The sequence below is a fragment of the Bolinopsis microptera genome, chromosome 8 (genome assembly GCF_026151205.1).
Source record: "Bolinopsis microptera isolate Bmic1 chromosome 8, MBARI_Bmic_1.0, whole genome shotgun sequence".
Taxonomy (NCBI): Eukaryota; Metazoa; Ctenophora; class Tentaculata; order Lobata; family Bolinopsidae; genus Bolinopsis; species Bolinopsis microptera.
This window is the reverse complement of record NC_087079.1, coordinates 6,044,815-6,060,819: the sequence shown is the minus strand read 5'-3', so window position 1 is coordinate 6,060,819 and position 16,005 is coordinate 6,044,815. Positions and strand designations below refer to the sequence as shown.

The 16,005-nt window shown below is 38.7% G+C and overlaps 2 protein-coding genes and 1 non-coding gene across 5 annotated transcripts in view; all 3 read left to right on the top strand.

The window, feature by feature from the left end:
• Positions 1 to 3,445: 3,445 nt before the first annotated feature.
• Positions 3,446 to 3,537, top strand: Trnai-uau (transfer RNA isoleucine (anticodon UAU)). The gene is given in 2 exon segments: positions 3,446 to 3,483; positions 3,502 to 3,537. It is a non-coding gene; the product is annotated as a tRNA-Ile (tRNA).
• Positions 3,538 to 9,245: 5,708 nt separating this feature from the next.
• Positions 9,246 to 12,434, top strand: LOC134820267 (tRNA-specific adenosine deaminase 1-like). 3 transcript variants are annotated; one of them, XM_063830503.1, is made up of 3 exons: positions 9,246 to 9,459; positions 9,797 to 11,696; positions 11,745 to 12,434. In XM_063830503.1, exons 2-3 carry the CDS (start codon positions 10,772 to 10,774, stop codon positions 12,161 to 12,163), a joined length of 1,344 nt encoding a protein of 447 aa, XP_063686573.1. In that variant the 5' UTR covers positions 9,246 to 9,459; positions 9,797 to 10,771; the 3' UTR covers positions 12,164 to 12,434. The 3 variants fall into 3 exon arrangements, with proteins under 3 accessions (XP_063686573.1, XP_063686572.1, XP_063686571.1); XM_063830502.1 differs by having other exon boundaries at positions 9,797 to 11,702; XM_063830501.1 differs by having other exon boundaries at positions 9,797 to 12,434.
• Positions 12,435 to 12,439: 5 nt separating this feature from the next.
• Positions 12,440 to 16,005, top strand: part of LOC134820268 (protein zntC-like) — a 45,294-nt gene continuing 41,728 nt past the window's right edge. Inside the window, exons 1-6 of the mRNA XM_063830505.1 lie at positions 12,440 to 12,679; positions 12,999 to 13,171; positions 13,449 to 13,582; positions 14,634 to 14,721; positions 14,989 to 15,067; positions 15,532 to 15,683. Coding sequence (XP_063686575.1) covers positions 12,541 to 12,679; positions 12,999 to 13,171; positions 13,449 to 13,582; positions 14,634 to 14,721; positions 14,989 to 15,067; positions 15,532 to 15,683 — 765 coding nt within the window. The 5' untranslated portion in view covers positions 12,440 to 12,540. The remainder of the gene's footprint in view (positions 12,680 to 12,998; positions 13,172 to 13,448; positions 13,583 to 14,633; positions 14,722 to 14,988; positions 15,068 to 15,531; positions 15,684 to 16,005) is intronic.

Below are 16,005 nucleotides of genomic sequence, written 5' to 3'. Positions count from 1 at the left end.
ATTTTATACTAATTTAGCTTATAAGAATTATAAATCATGTTAATTGCAATGGAGAGCTTTTACTCGAGATTCTTAATTATTTCTTATAACATGTTAGCCATTTATTATAATTTAGTTTTCATCAACCCAATATGTTTGATCTCAATGTGCGTAATATGCGCATATATATATATATTATATATGCGCATATATATTATCTTTTCATTATGGACTCGTCACATCTCATTTCATTATCTCCTAACATGTATGTTTCTTAGAAAATTATGGGGCAGTGGCTTGTAGTGGCTTTTAGTGGCTACCCTAGTCTGTGGATTGGTTGCAAGTGAAATATTAAAATCTTGTATGCCATACTCTGTACATCTGTTGATAGTGCAAAGCTCACGTGCGCAACTGGGAGGTGCAGCATATTTTGAATGATTGTCAATAAGTTACTTTGTGGAGCTTAAATCTGTTCTTTTCAAGGTCACATAACAACGGGAAAAAAGAGACTTGCACCAGAATCATCGGTTGTGGCAGTACATTAAAATGTGTAATGTACCTAACTCTCAAGTTACTCAGTACATTAAAATGTATAGAGACGTTTATAAGTCATCTATACATTTTCCATTATATTATTATAATATGTACTATAGTTATATTATATAATACTACTATACTGAGTGTAACATTGTAGTATTTAACAAATGCAGGGACCATAATATAATAATATCGGAGCTCACCTTCTTTATGGTACATAAATAGATTGGGTGGGGGTTATTTGTCTTATATTGTGGGGGTATGGTGAAGCTTCGGAAAACCTTTAACGCTGAAATTATAATTTTCTTCTTGAATAGAATCCCCAAAAATATTTAAGCCTGGATTGATAGGAGAAGGCACTTGAAACTGTTATCCATAAGCAATACCTGATTAACCTAAAGTAAGTATCTGATCAGCTAAGGGCACACTAAATTCACAAAAACTTAAATAAGATAGTATATTTAATATTTATATTTATTATACATTGCTTCAAATCCACCAATAATCGATAAAGGGAGAGCCATATTTCCACCACCTTAAAACCCGACCTGAAGTCGCTGCAGTTTAATCAACCAGACCCTTCAACTTGACACGTGATAGCTGTGAAGCATTACCTGGTCAGTGGTCAGGGACCGTACATTCTGACACGTGGGCAAATGCTGACACGTGGGCAAATGCTGACACGTGGGCGAATACCGTCACGTGGATAAATATTAAATACTGACACGTTGGAAAATTCCGTGTCACGATGGAGAAGTGGTGCACTTCCTGACTAGTCCCACTTACTACTTCAGTTCCTGTCAAGTACCGGTATACTTGACAGGAACTGAAGTAGTATGTTCCTGTCAAGTATACCGGTACTTGACACTCCCAGGTGGTATATAAGTGTATAATATGATTTGGTAGCAAATAGTTAATTCGTAGAAATGGCCCTTGGTAACTGGTTGGATACCATTATACTTAATATGGCTCTAACTGAGTATAATTCTCTAATGTATGGACGGAAAATCACCATTCTAGTGATGCTTTTCTAAAACTGTCATACAATGCAGATCTGTAGTGTTTTTTAACATGTTGGCTGGACTTTGGTGAACATTTTCCCATCGTTTTCATCGCAGTTAGTCAAATATTAAACATATACAAAGAACATGATAGATATCAAGATGTGATATTGAAATCTGAAAGCATTCACCATATTAGTATGTATAATATTACGTGTTACTAGGGATCCACTGAAACAGCTTTAGTTTTGTCCAGTAAAGTAAGGATCCACTGAAACAGCTTTAGTTTTGTCCAGTAAAGCCCTGACATCGTCTCTTTAAAGTACACATTAATTATAAATAGAAAACTATACACAAGGAAAGTAATGTTAGCTTCATCGTGATCTGTGAAGCTAATGTTTAGGATTGTATTTATGTTAATATAGCGTCTCAGAATAACAACAGTCTTCCAAGGCCCTCTCCGGTCAGCTGATACTACACGTTTTATTGTTATGTTCTTATTTGACTTACTCGACTTAGGGCGGCTTCAACGTCCGAACAGAGATAGTTTTTTTCCAAATCTGTCTATCCAGCATGAGTTTGTTAATCTTCTTGCTGTCGTCAAGCCCCGTGTCCTTCCGAAGGATGTCAATATATGTGAGGTGTGGTCTTCCCCTTCGACGATGTCCTTGAAGGGGTTCCCAGAAGAGAAGTTGATGACTCAGAAGTTCTTCATGTCTGGCTAGATGACCTGCGAGTTCTTTTTATCAGTTTACATTCCACTCAATTATATGAACAGTTATATCCAATATCCGCATATTATGTTGGGTATGTTCATTGTTCATGTATCAAGTGCACATTGGCTGGAAAGTAGATACTGGAGATGTAATAATCAATTTTTCTTCGTAAATCATTAAAAGTTCTAATCCATTAAATTCTTGACAGATTGAGGGCTTCATTAAACTATATATGGGATTTAGAAGTGGATTTTGTATTATTAAATTTAAGGGTGATGCGTTTAATAATGCAACTGACTGTTTATTTCTTAGTTTATTAGCCAGTATTCGGCTAGTTCGTGTCAGAGATTAGATTTATCAGGGTTCACATTATGTGGTGGTTTCAGCACACACCCAGCTGTATTCCATCACAACACGATACGTGAGTATAAGACCCCTAATCAGCCTAATGCGCTATGTGAGACGCTTGATAGGTTATTCGATTGGCTAGAGATATGCTATTGGGAACATGTGCTCCTTTCTTTTCCCCTGAGAGGCCCGGTATAAGGAGGTTCTACTATTTAGACAAGAAATTCGTGCCTGTGATCACTAATCTTAGCCCAAATCTGGAAAATTTTACCAGCTCTCAAACTATACTCAGTTCGTTTAAATATAAAGACGGTTCACTCAGCGTCTTTAATTTTGACCATTTTAAAGGCTTCACCGTCTTTAAATCAGCGCAACCCGTCTTTAAATTTGCTGGTAGAAGTAAGGTCAGTGTGTGAAATGTGCTTTATTACATCCGATATATTGTGAGACCTGAAACAAACTGAGTGTACACTTGAATATTTTAATGTAACCACTTTTTAGCCGATTTTTAACCCCCTTGTCCTCCTTAATCAGTTTTACACACAACAATTGTGTTATAATTACACTAGTGTAAGTGATTAAGTAATGTGTTAACTATCCCCAAGCCTACAGTGACGGGGTATATTGTTCCTAACTGCGGTCTGTAACCATGTATATCAGGTGACATGACGTGTAATGCACATATTATATTTATCGAGTAAGCATGTTTCGGGATGTCATTTTGCAAGATACACGAACAGAAACTTTCCTGCTTTATCGAAGAGAGAACAATGATGACCTTATGACTTAATCGCCTATGCCACTTAACGCATATCATGGAAATTTGCACTAGAATATGGAGACTGTATTCGTTTATTGGACAGAGCTCCAGTGGCACAATCGGTTAGCGCGTCGTACTTATAAGCAGTACAGGCTTAGCAATGCGAAGGTTGAGAGTTCGAGCCTCTCCTGGAGCACGAATTTTTGTCTAGCATTTTTACAAATTTATACTATCAGCTACTTTATAGTTTTTATTCCCGCTACTTTTCTTACATGTGGAGTTATCTTGATATTTTCTTTAACTTTCACAAATAACGACTGCTATTTTCAGCTTCGTCTCCTCATGATCACTCATCACACATTAAGTTGAGTTATCTTAAGATTTGACAGTTCAGTAGCTTTCGTGTGCTAACAACATGATACAGATATTTAATTATTCTATGGATTTAATTTTTGACATGTGACGTAAGCTCCGAAATGAGGCATTCGATGCAATTTGTCATTTTATGCCTATGGTTCCATGGTTCAGAGATAAATCAAGAAAGCTTTTATTTGCCAGCGATCTTTTAAATTAGGGATGACTTGCCTTGACCAGAAAGTGACAGGTATTTGACAATATAGGCTGGGACACACGCCACAACCTTCTACCATTAACTATATCGGTCATTGTAGTTGTATATCACGTAGTGCTACAAAGTTTTTTGATGGTCCAATACATATTAATTTCGAACACCACATCTGTGGCAACGTCATTGAGTGATGAGTCATGTGATTCGAGAATTTTAACCCTTACCTGAGATTTAGTCTGATTAAAGGTATTTATATACACTGTCACGGGTCACCGGCTCGTGGGGATTTATATGAGCTCCAAAAATTTGTGACTTTTAGTCGGCGGCGAGCTTCTAAGTTTATATTACGTCCGCGCTTTCAAGCCAATTATTGTTTTTCTGAGCACGCGACGCGCGCACACTTTGCTCGTCCTAGCTGAGCTGAGCTGATCGAACCTGATTCGATTTCTCGTTCGTCAAGAATCAAGATAATCCAAATCAAATGCAAATGGTCAATTACACACTTGAAGTTAAATTTAAAGAATTATCATGAGTTTGAAGCATTTTTATTTTCCTTCAGGTTCAATTTAAAGAATTATCATGAGTTTGAAGCATTTTTGCCTTTCAACATGAATATAAATAACAGTGAAAAGTCAACAGCTTAAAAATAACAACAGCACAAAACAGAATTAGCCATGCGTGTCGAACTATTCTAGTGCACGAAGACAGCATATACCCATTTACGGTCTATCGGTTCGTGATGTCTTGTCAGAAAGAGTAGCTGATTTAATCAGACTAGTTCTTGTTTACACGTGATCTGTATATTTCTCTGATTTCTAATCAGATTAGTTGAACTTCCTGTGGAAACAAAATAGCCAGTGATTTGTCTCATCTTACTTCTTTCCAACAGTATCTTGCCAAACTGTCCGTCATGTTAAAGAATCTAAGTTTCATTTCGGCGTATCATGTTGCATTTCATGATATCGCTGGTATCATACCAGATACGATCAAACCATACATGTTTTACTGTTATCTCAGAAGTGATGTAAAGCTATTCGACGTGTTGGCTAACAGGGAACCGTTATTTTCGACATGAGATGTGGAGATATTGTGGTTTCAGGTTTCTTTGTACGTGTTAAAATTCGCTCTTGTTTGAAGTTTATTTTAACAATGAATGTCTTATTCTTTCTACCAATTACCAGTTCTGTTTTATTACCCGTTTTAAGGGGGGGGGGGGGGGGGGGGGGGTTCACCCTGATTTTTTTGTGAAACTTGGTTTCGAGATAGCAGTTGACCAACAAACTAGGACCGGTGACCGAACTTTTGAGGGGGACCCGGACCCCAACCGCCAAACGGTGCCCGCGGGGCAGCCACGCCCATATTTGGTCCAAATTAGGCCCAATCTAGCCAAATACCCCGAACATGCCCAAAACCCAGATTTTAGGTGCTTTACTTGTAGCTAGTGGTCCCTTGAACTCGTATATGAAGTTTCATCAAGATTGGACAAAAAATGACTGAGTTATGAGCTAAAAACTATATGCCCATATTTGGGCATACGCACTAAATTTGATCGATTTTGGCCCATAAATTAGTCAAATATCAATATTTTTTAATGAAACTAACTTTATATGAAAGGTAAGCATAAACTACACATTCTCTATGATTATCAGCTCAATATCTACCTAACTGTGGATTCTGTGTTCAAATAATCACAAAAAATGAACAAAATCGCCTATATCTCAGTTCGCGATATTTGCAAAAGTGACTTCGCTCAAAACAATAGAACTCAATAGGGTATCAATATTTTTTCCTGAAATTTTCAGAATCAACGTAGAATCGCCTCATGACCTTAAGTTTTGTATTAAAATTTTGAGTTAGGCCTTTAAAAAAATTTGGCGGCCAAATTCTGAAATTTGCCGGGCATTTTTCAGAATTTGACCGCCAAATTTTTTTAAAGGCCTAACTCAAAATTTTAATACAAAACTTAAGGTCATGAGGCGATTCTACGTTGATTCTGAAAATTTCATGAAAAAATATTGATACCCTATTGAGTTCTATTGTTTTGAGCGAAGTCACTTTTTCAAATATCGCGAACTGAGATATGGGCGATTTTATACATTTTTTGCGAATATTTGAGCACAGAATCTACAGTTAGGTAGATATTGAGCTGATAATCATAGAGAATGTGTAGTTTAGGCTTACCTTTCATATAAAGTTAGTTTCATTCAAAAATATTGATATTTGACTAATTTATGGGCCAAAATTGATCAAATTTAGTGCGTATGCCCAAATATGGGCATATAGTTTTTAGCTCATAACTCAGTCATTTTTTGTCCAATCTTGATGAAACTTCATATACGAGTTCAGGGGACCACTAGCTACAAGTAAAGCACCTAAAATCTGGGGTTTGGGCATGTTCAGGGTATTTGGCTAAATTGGGCCTGATTTGGACCAAATATGGGCGTGGCTGCCCCGCGGGCACCGTTTGGCGGTTGGGGTCAGGGACCCTCTCAAAAGTTCGGTCACTGGTCCTAGTTTGTTGGTCAACTGCTATCTCGAAACCAAGTTTCACAAAAAAATCAGGGTGAACCCCCAGCCTTAATAAGAGATATGGTGCTCCCCTCTTACACTTACCTCGTCTCGATCTGGTGACCATCCCATCATTTGCCCCGATCGTTCTCTCTTATCACATGCTATGCCCAGGATCAAGATCTTAACTTAATACACTTGTGAATCTTTATAGCTCCATATTTCTGGGTTAATCTAGATTATATACTGTACTTAGAACGGGGGGGGGGGGGGGGGGGGGGGCGGGGGGGGGTGGGGGGAGGGTCATATTTTCTTACAAAACACAGTTAGTACATGGTACATTTTCCAGAAATACAGTTAGTACATGGTACTAAGGGGGGTCTCCAACCCCAAAAAACCCATTTTATCTCAAATTTCAATTTTGGGAATGGGTTTTTTTTTCTCTAACTTTGTTGCCCATTTCCTAATGTTTAATGAGCTGTTTAAAGCAATTTATAGGTGGGTATTATTTTATATACCAAGACAAAAGTACCACAAAAGCCGCGAAGGGGGTGGGTGGGTCTTTTGACAAAATTCCAAAATTACACTTAGTCAATTGTCAACGTCACGTACAGAACTTAGTACCTGATCCCCCCACGCCCCCCCCCCCCCCCCTCCCCCCCCCCCCCCGCTTAGAACAACAAGCTCGATGCGATTACTTTTCTTTCGATTTAATTTGATAGGTCCTGTTTTACTAAAAATTGAATTTTAAGAAAGGAATAGCATGTACCTAATACGATTTGTGGTAAAGTGGTTGCCACACGCCACTTACCTTGCCTAATACCTAATAACATAAGGACCTCCAGGCTAGAACTAACACTTCCTCGGAAATGTTATTATTTGGATAGGATGGCCTCCAGGCTATTAAACATATGTTGCGCTGTATTCATTTTAATGAATTTTCAGCCCGTTCGAATAGAAATGTAGTACGTGCCTGCACCAGAACAATCTTTGCAGTTTTTGGCAATCAAGTTTTTATTTTTTCTTAGTTTCAATAGATCTTCCTCTTTCCAGATTTACCGTATACATGCTCAAAAAACAATACACATAATATCTATAACTAGTAATGGAGTGTAGCATCTAAGCACCACAAGCCACCAAAAAGAACCTATTTTTTGTCGTAAACGTTTGAACCAGGCACCAGTTCTTAGAGGATATTTAGCCATTGTCAGCTTTAGAGTGCTCATAGCAGATGTCAGGACCACAGTCACTGGCTCACAGACCCAGCTGATATTATACTGAACATGACACAGTAGCACCCCATCATTCAAACATCTGCGATTGTTGCTAGAGTTCCTGGAATGTGTTAATACAGCTTACATCAAGTCAAAATCAGCCATGTGCTGCATCACTGTTATTATTTAAATCTGTTATTATTATCACTGTTAGTATCACTTAATGGAGTTTGATGGCTTGTTATTTGAAATTCGCTATAAGAATGACTCTGTTCCCTATAATAAGCGACGCAAGAAGAACAATTAAGTTCCAGAATTGAATCTCTCCGCATCATCTTTGATAACATATGGCGTATTGTTGTCTGTTTCCATGTCAAACAGAATCTACCTGGTTATGAAAAGAAAAAAGTCATTTTAACAGTATAATGTGTTGTGAAATATTTCAATCAAAGGATGTCATTGCCATATAATTTAAAACTTACCAAACTGGCTATAACATGTAACCAGTTTTCACAAGATGCTGGCTAACAATACACCACCTCCCAACTACTACAGTGAAACTGTCACGTGATCGGGTGATCGGAAATATTGTTTCTTACATCAGCTCATCATTTTCATCTTATCTACACGGTCTCCATTGCGCAACTGTATTTTTACTTTCACAACATCGTACAGGTCTACTCCTTTTGTGTAGGATGTTTATTGTAATACTAGACCGTCCACAGTATGAAGTAACTCGGTACAATGATAATTATACTTCTGAATATTCTAAATAATGCGGGTGTTAGCAGTATATCCTCTTGTTAAGCGGTGACCTTTGCGTTCCTGTGGTAATCTGATTATCTTTGCGTCCTTATGGTAATTCAATGAGTTCTGAGACGTTGGTGTCTGCAGTTCTGCAGAGTGCAGCGATCTGATTGGCTATTATATTAGCGCTCCATACTCTCTCCTCATTCAACAGTAAGACTAACATGTCACACTGATCTAATTTTAGCTGCAATAACGTTCACGGGACTTTTTGCGCACATTCACTCAGGGGTTTTATTACAATTCTTTTGGAATGAACACATGTAAGTGGTGACCTTTGCGCCCCGTGGTTACATTACGCTGAGGTAATCTAATAAGCAGGACTTTGCAGAATATTCAATCTTGTATAATTGATAATGCTGCGATCCTATTGGCTAGTGAAAGGTTCACACTCCTTTCTCATTTGATAGCGGAGTTAGTGTTCTTACATTCCCACTAATATTATTTCTGTGGCAGTAATTCAAAACATTCATCCTGCTGTTAATGTTGTTATGTAACGTTTCCTTCTTTGTTATGTAACGTTTCCCTCTTCCTGTAGGGTAGCTCTAGTTCTGAACCTACCTATTGAACCTATTGTTCGTTTGTTTTTATTTTCCTTTTATGGTAGTGTAGAGTTCTCGGCGTCTTTGCAGGAATGTTACAGTTCCTTCAGTTTATTCCAATAGTCGGTGTCTTTGAGCCCTAGAATCCGTCTTGTGAACAGGCGTTGTATGCTCTCAATAGACTGGATATGATATATCGTGTTTTCATAAGTTACGATATTTTGAATTACACACACAATTGCCAATGTGGTCTTATGATTAATTAACTATAAAATCTCACCATATTACAGAATGTGAACACACAACAAACTCCTCTGACAGCACAGTGCCACAGAGATGGGTTATTACACAGAACTACGAAGCTCACTTCACACGTGGTATCACCAAAGTGCCGGACTCCGTAACTTACGGCGACTGTTCGAAGATAATGAATACCGGGACCCAACCCACGAACCTCGCTCCAAATACCAAATAGACAGGTACTGTTATTAATACTATTAGTATTATTAGTATTATATTAGTACTATTATATATAACACATAGTTTGACATGATGTTTAATACGGGGGTGTCTCCCTTGAATAATCCTCAATTCCATTTTCAAATGCCTAATATTCTACTTCTCACTGACTCAGGAAACAACCAGTTAATACTTAATATCACAAGATTCTTCTTTTAAGGTCATCATCTCACGTGCTACACGTATATTTATTTATGTGCATCACGTCACGTGCCATGCCATTCCTTATATAGGCATCACGTCACGTGCCATTCCTCATGTAGACATCACGTCACATAACTACACCTAAAATGACAGGTACGAGTGTTGGAGGGTTACTAGCTACATGCTGTGTCTCCCCGTGGGGGCGCTGGCAGCGTACCAAGGTTACAGAGCCGCTACTGACCAGTTCACCAAGGTTAACGAGCTCACTATTTACGAGAGCAGGCTGTCCATGTGGCGGGTCAGGTCTAACTTCAGGTGGATGGGAGCTATGGGGTACGGTATCCCTGTCATGATCCGAACTTTTACTTTCGTGGCGTTTTTGTTGGGGGTTCCGGCTCTGGCGGGGGTTTACCGGGATGATAGGGACCGTGTTTCCCATTATGTTGTTTCAGCCGGGTTTGGTGCCATGTTGGTGACACTGATGACTACTAGTTCCGAGTTCAGAGGTATCAGACAGAAGGTCGTGGCAGCGGGTCTGGGGATGTTGCCAGGGTTACTAGCTGGGCTTTTGTTCACGCAGGGTCAGAAACAAGATATTTACCCGTTTTATGATCTTTACAAAGAGAGGTGGAGGAGTATAGATCCGCTGTGGGCTGACTTCGTGGAGAGACATGATAATGAAGAGGAGTCTCTAGCTGTAGCTAGAAGTAGTGGTCACGTGATGCAACATAAACAGAATCTTGTAGATGAGAAGAACCTTCTAGAGGAAAAGAAACTTCTAGATGAGAAGATCTCTCTAGATAAGAAGACCCTTGTAGATAAAGTGAACTCTGATGCTTCCTCAGTCAGCTGTGATGTGTCAAATAGATCATCAGAAGAATGTATCGAGTCAGCTGAAGTTGTGACAGAAGTTGAAGACAAATTATGATATTTAGTATAACCAAGTCATGTGGTCAATGTTAAATATTATAAACATTTTAAATTTAGGATGTAACTTATTTATTAAATCTCTAGAAGAATTTCTCCTTTTACTCTGATTTTTCCCTAGACAATAGAAAAGTAAGTGATTAATGAGCAATATATTTGGTTTTATATACTATTTTTTGTTTATGATGGAAAACCCATCACATGATCCCAGCTCATTTTATAACTAACTCCAGAAGGGCGATGGACAGTCTCGGTAGCAAGATCAATGATCTGTGTAACAAACATTACAACACGCTTCCTAAAAAAGGAAAACCAGCAGCTAACCAATGGACGGTTTTATCAGCCGTTGTCATGGAACTTTCTGGCAACCTCACTGTCCTCACCATGGCAACAGGTACCAAATGTGTGGGCGAAGAACAGAAAACTCCGCACATTGTATCGGATAGTCATGCGGAGGTGCTGTCTTTGAGATTATTCAGGTTATTTTTAGTGGAGGATATTACAACTTGTCTGAAAAGTGGTGGTGGTTTGTGTTTACAGAAGGGTGTTGATGGGAGGTTTGTAGTTAAGGAGGGGGTCACTCTTCACTTCTATTCTTCCTGTGTAATGTGTGGTGACGCAACTATCTCTGAATCAGATCCTAAGCAGACTGACAAGAAAGAATCCAAATCTGTAACTGATAATATTGATGACTGTGTTTCTACCAGAAAACGACCGTCCGCAGAATGTAACTCCTCATATTCTAAACACCCTAAACTAGACCAACTAGACCAAATGTCCAGAACCGGAGCCAAATGCTTGCTTTCGGACAACTTCCACACAGACACTCTCAAAGCCAGATCCTGGCGGAAAACTTCAGTTCTCAGGACAAAACCAGGTCGAGGACCAGTCTGCCTTTCACTGAGTTGCTCTGATAAACTGATGAAAAGGCAGTTTCTGGGACTGCAAGGGGGCCTATTGTCAAAGTTTTTACCTGCTCCTATCCGGTTCTCTTCCTTCTGTATTGGAGGGGATTTTTCTATGAGCAGTGTAAAACGAGCCCTGTTAAACCGTCTCCCAGACAACTTGTTACCACCCCCACAAATACTAAAAGTAGAGGATGCGTTTGTTAACAGTGCTAACAATTGTAAGTGTAATAGTGGTGACGTCATAGCTGCAAGTGGTGACGTCATAGCTGCAATTGGTGACGTCATAGCTGCAAGTGGTGACGTCATAGCTGCAAGTTCTTCCCTCTTGTGGATGAAACACGGTGAACAAGATCTGCAATGGGCGGGTGTCAAAGGTAAGCTTCAGGGCGCTACAAAATCCTCATCCCAAGTAAAAATAATGCTGCCCGTTTGCAGAGCAGCGATGCTGAAGCAGGCCACTGTACTTTCTTCTTTGTTAGAATCTGGGGGAAATGTTTCAGTCCAAGATTCCAAGCCACTTTTGGAGAAAGATGAATTTAGTAGGCAGTATCTATTTTTCAAGTGTGAGTCCTCGTATAAGAATAGTAAAGCAGAATTTTGCAAATATTTTGTCGGTTGGGATCGAAAAGTGAGCGGTAAAATTCACAGAACTTCTCAAAATATTGAGAAGGAGAATGGAAAATGAGCGTTTTTAAACTCTTTTTAGTTTATCGAAGTTGCATAATTGAAGGTTCAATTTAGTGGCATCATTGCAATTGGTAGATTTTTATAAGTTATTTAAGTTTTATAATTTATTTATAATCTTTGTAAGGGAATATTAACAGTTGCACTTGTTGAATATGTTGATATGACATTACACGGTTTTTATTGCTTTCATTATCGCATACTAAAGTTTCCTGATCGTCTCAAAATGAGAAGCTTTTGTTTATTCAGATTGAGTTACATTGACCTTCCTCATAAAACTAGGGCGTAATCTCTTTCAACATCCTTTTGGTTAAGGGAATCATGACAAGGCTTCTTAGTGAAAGCTGATCCCTTCATGTCTAATACTCTCTTAGGACCATGGCTATGGAATCATGGGAAGCCAAGATAATATCCCTAGCGATACTGCTGATACTTACTATAGTCTTTGGTTTTATACCCAGAGCTCTCAAAGTATCGGGAAATGAGAAATACATCAGTGTCGCTAACTGTATTGCAGGTGAGAATTTCTCTTGTTTTTATATTTGTGGTTCAGTTATTCAAACTTTACAAATATTGCTCAGTAATGGAAAATCGTTGTCAATTGTCATTCGTCATCTTTTTTTAAATATCTTGGGAATTTTCCATTTAGCATTTTCACATGTTTCCTGTGATACGTTTAAAAACCTCACTAATAATAAGAAAAGTATATTGTCACACTATTGTGATACTATTGTGACACTATCGTGATACTATTGTGACACTATTGTGACACTGTTGTGACACTATTGTGACACTATTGTGACACTATTGTGACACTAACATTATTACACCTCCAGGAGGAGTGTTGATGGGCACGACCCTACTTCACCTGTTACCAGAAGTGATGGAGGATGTGGAGAAAGGACTCAAACAGAATGATATAAAGTTGGATTACCCAATAGCTACCCTAACTGTGGGGTTGGGTTTCTTGCTGATTGTTTTTGTGGAGATGTTAGCTCATACCATCCAGGTTATTATTAACACAATTATTTAAATAAAATAATTAACACAATATCTATGTCATTTTATGTTGATTTTGCAATTTGCTGTCTATTGTAGTGAACTGAGTAATCTAAGAAAGGTTGTGGTATCTAATATAGAAAACATGTCTGACTTGATCTCTCTTTCAATGTGAAATCATTTGTCAAAAAAACCTAAAACATCAACACCGAAAACACTCCCAAAAACTCAAACATATTTCTAAAAGTTGGGACTTGGTGTTAATTTAAACACCTCACCGATAACAGGATTGGATGGCGACAAGGGACTCTCTAAAAACCTTCTGCTGTAACTCCAACACGGTACAAGATGAGGAGGGCAACGAAGAGCAGCTTCACATTCCTGATAGTTTCGTCGAGGACGAGATAAACATTTTTGATAGGTCGGTATTTTGTGTGTGTATTTATTAGATCTCCGGGCAATTCAGTAGTGTGGCATAACACGGTTAACGCACGGTTAAGGCACGGTTAAGGCACAGTTAAGGCACGGTTAAGGCACGGTTAAGGCACAAGGGTTACATAAGGCACGGTTCTTAAGGCACGGTTAACGCACGGTTAAGGCACGGTTAAGGCACAAACTGCCCAAAAGCAACCATTATGGTCGCTTAAGGCACGGTTAACGCACGGTTAACGCACGCTTAACCGTGCCTTAACTGTGCCTTAACCGTGCCTTAACCGTGCGTTAACCGTGTTATGCCACACTACTGAATTGCCGATCTCCGCTTTAAGATCTGATAAATAAATATTTAATCTATTATTCAGTTTGTGTTATTTCTCCAAGCAGCGCATGATTATCTGTTCAAATAGTTACCATACACCAGTGCAGCATCTACAATAACAACAATCCTATTAATGCTTTTTTGTAGTGTTGTAATTAGTTTAAAACTATGAGATAGGATCCTGACCAATTTAACCACCCCTCGCAGTTGCCCCGTACCCCGCACAGAGCAACAGGTTTTTGACCAAAGTAGCCTAGAAAATCCAATTTTAACCGAGACTGAAGATGCTACTCGTAGGTTTGACTAGTGGTCTATAGAGTGACCTACAGCATGGTTAATCATAATGTCGATTTGCAGGTTAATCCTTTATAAAATCACAGAAATTACTCCACGATTTCTATTTTATAGTAAAAATTTCAGGAAAAATTAGAAGAATTTGTTCAAAAATACTCGATTTGCCTTCACCATCCAACTATCAAAAGAGAACTTTCCAACAATATCCCATAAATTATCACAATCAACTTGGTGTCATGGAATCCCGAATTAAGCTCAAATTATTGATCTAACAGTTTCTCAAGAAAACTATAAAATAAACATAAGGTCCAGATAAGATTCTTGATCTTACATCATACCAGGATAAGTTATCAGGAGTTATCAGGATAACTCCACAACAATCAGTGGCTATTTTCCCGGCTGTAATATGACAAATTTTCAGTATGGAGCGTGTGAGACGGTTCACACGTGCAAGTAGCAGGGGTAGTATGGAGAGGGCTGCAGGGAACAAAGTCAGGACTAGATCCGCGGTAAGTGCAGGGTCGTTATTGTGACATTGTTGTGACACTGTTGTGACACTGTTGTGACATTCTTAGGTTAAGTTTGTTGAGTCTTTATTTTTAAGGGATCCGTCTCAGACCCCCGTATTTTGTTATGACTTGAGACTCTAGAGTACAAGTTGGCATTTTACCAAAGAGTGTAATTTTTGATAATTGATAACTCGAGACTTAATACAAATTGGTATTTTGCCAGAGAATGTAACACCAGATAACAACTTAACTCTCTCTAACCTGTAGAGGAAGTACTCCGACTCGGAGAAGAAGCCTCTACTCAACAACTCAGTTCAAAACTCAAGACGAGCTGCTAACGTATACGGTAACTAATAACACTACCAATATTATTTTTACTCACCTGACAGTTACCTACGTTTATATATGTTGTGTAATATGTTGTACTCGTGGCTGGAAGATCTCAGGATTGTCTCGTGAAATAGTGAATTTGTAGCATTTCGTGGTGTTCGTAATTATGACGTCATACTGTTACGTCATAATCCCACAATAATTGTAATCACGTGTCTGTATTGTGTGATCTAAATAAATAGCAACTCTGTTTTGCAGAGTCTCATGTTATTTTGCGGGACCTGGGAACGTTCTTCTCACTCGTTTCACTAGTTTTGTGTGTGGTTACACTGCACCTGTCTTGTATGTCTTTTGTTTATGTCATTTATTGGACTGCTGTTACTTCATAATGTAAACCGTAAATGGCCAACTAAACCCGCACAAATAAACCCGCACAACTAAACCCGCACAACTAAACCAGCACAACTAAACCCCTTTCAGTGAACCCGGAAGAGAACGCCGGTCACAGTCACGGTGACACTCACAGTCACGACGGAATTGCGCACGCGCATGGTTCCGGACATGCGCACGACCACGGACCTCCGACTGAGTTCAAAGGCTTTGGCAGTATACTGCTCCTCTTTGCTTTATCCGTGAGTTTTGTTATTTTCAGTATTATCTTTAAATCCTAAACCTTTTTACATCAACAAAAAGTTCTTGACTTGTGATCGAATTTTCTGTAAGCTATCGCAATTACATGTTTTTATCTATTTCTAGTCTCATAGAGGATATTCGTCAGAATGTACTGAAAAAATATTGAAAAGGGTTATTGGATACGTTTTAACAGAATAAAAAATGCGATCTCATGGTTAAAATTCAAAACTAAATTTAGCAACAAAAAAACAGACCCTCTCTTGCTAACAGTTGTACCCGTTGGCACTCCAATACACGTCACACTCCCTCGCTCTCATCTGA

Excerpts from the sequence above, each read along its gene's own strand:
- LOC134820267 (XM_063830501.1), top strand. The coding sequence starts at position 10,772 with ATGATCCCAGCTCATTTTATAACTAACTCCAGAAGGGCGATGGACAGT.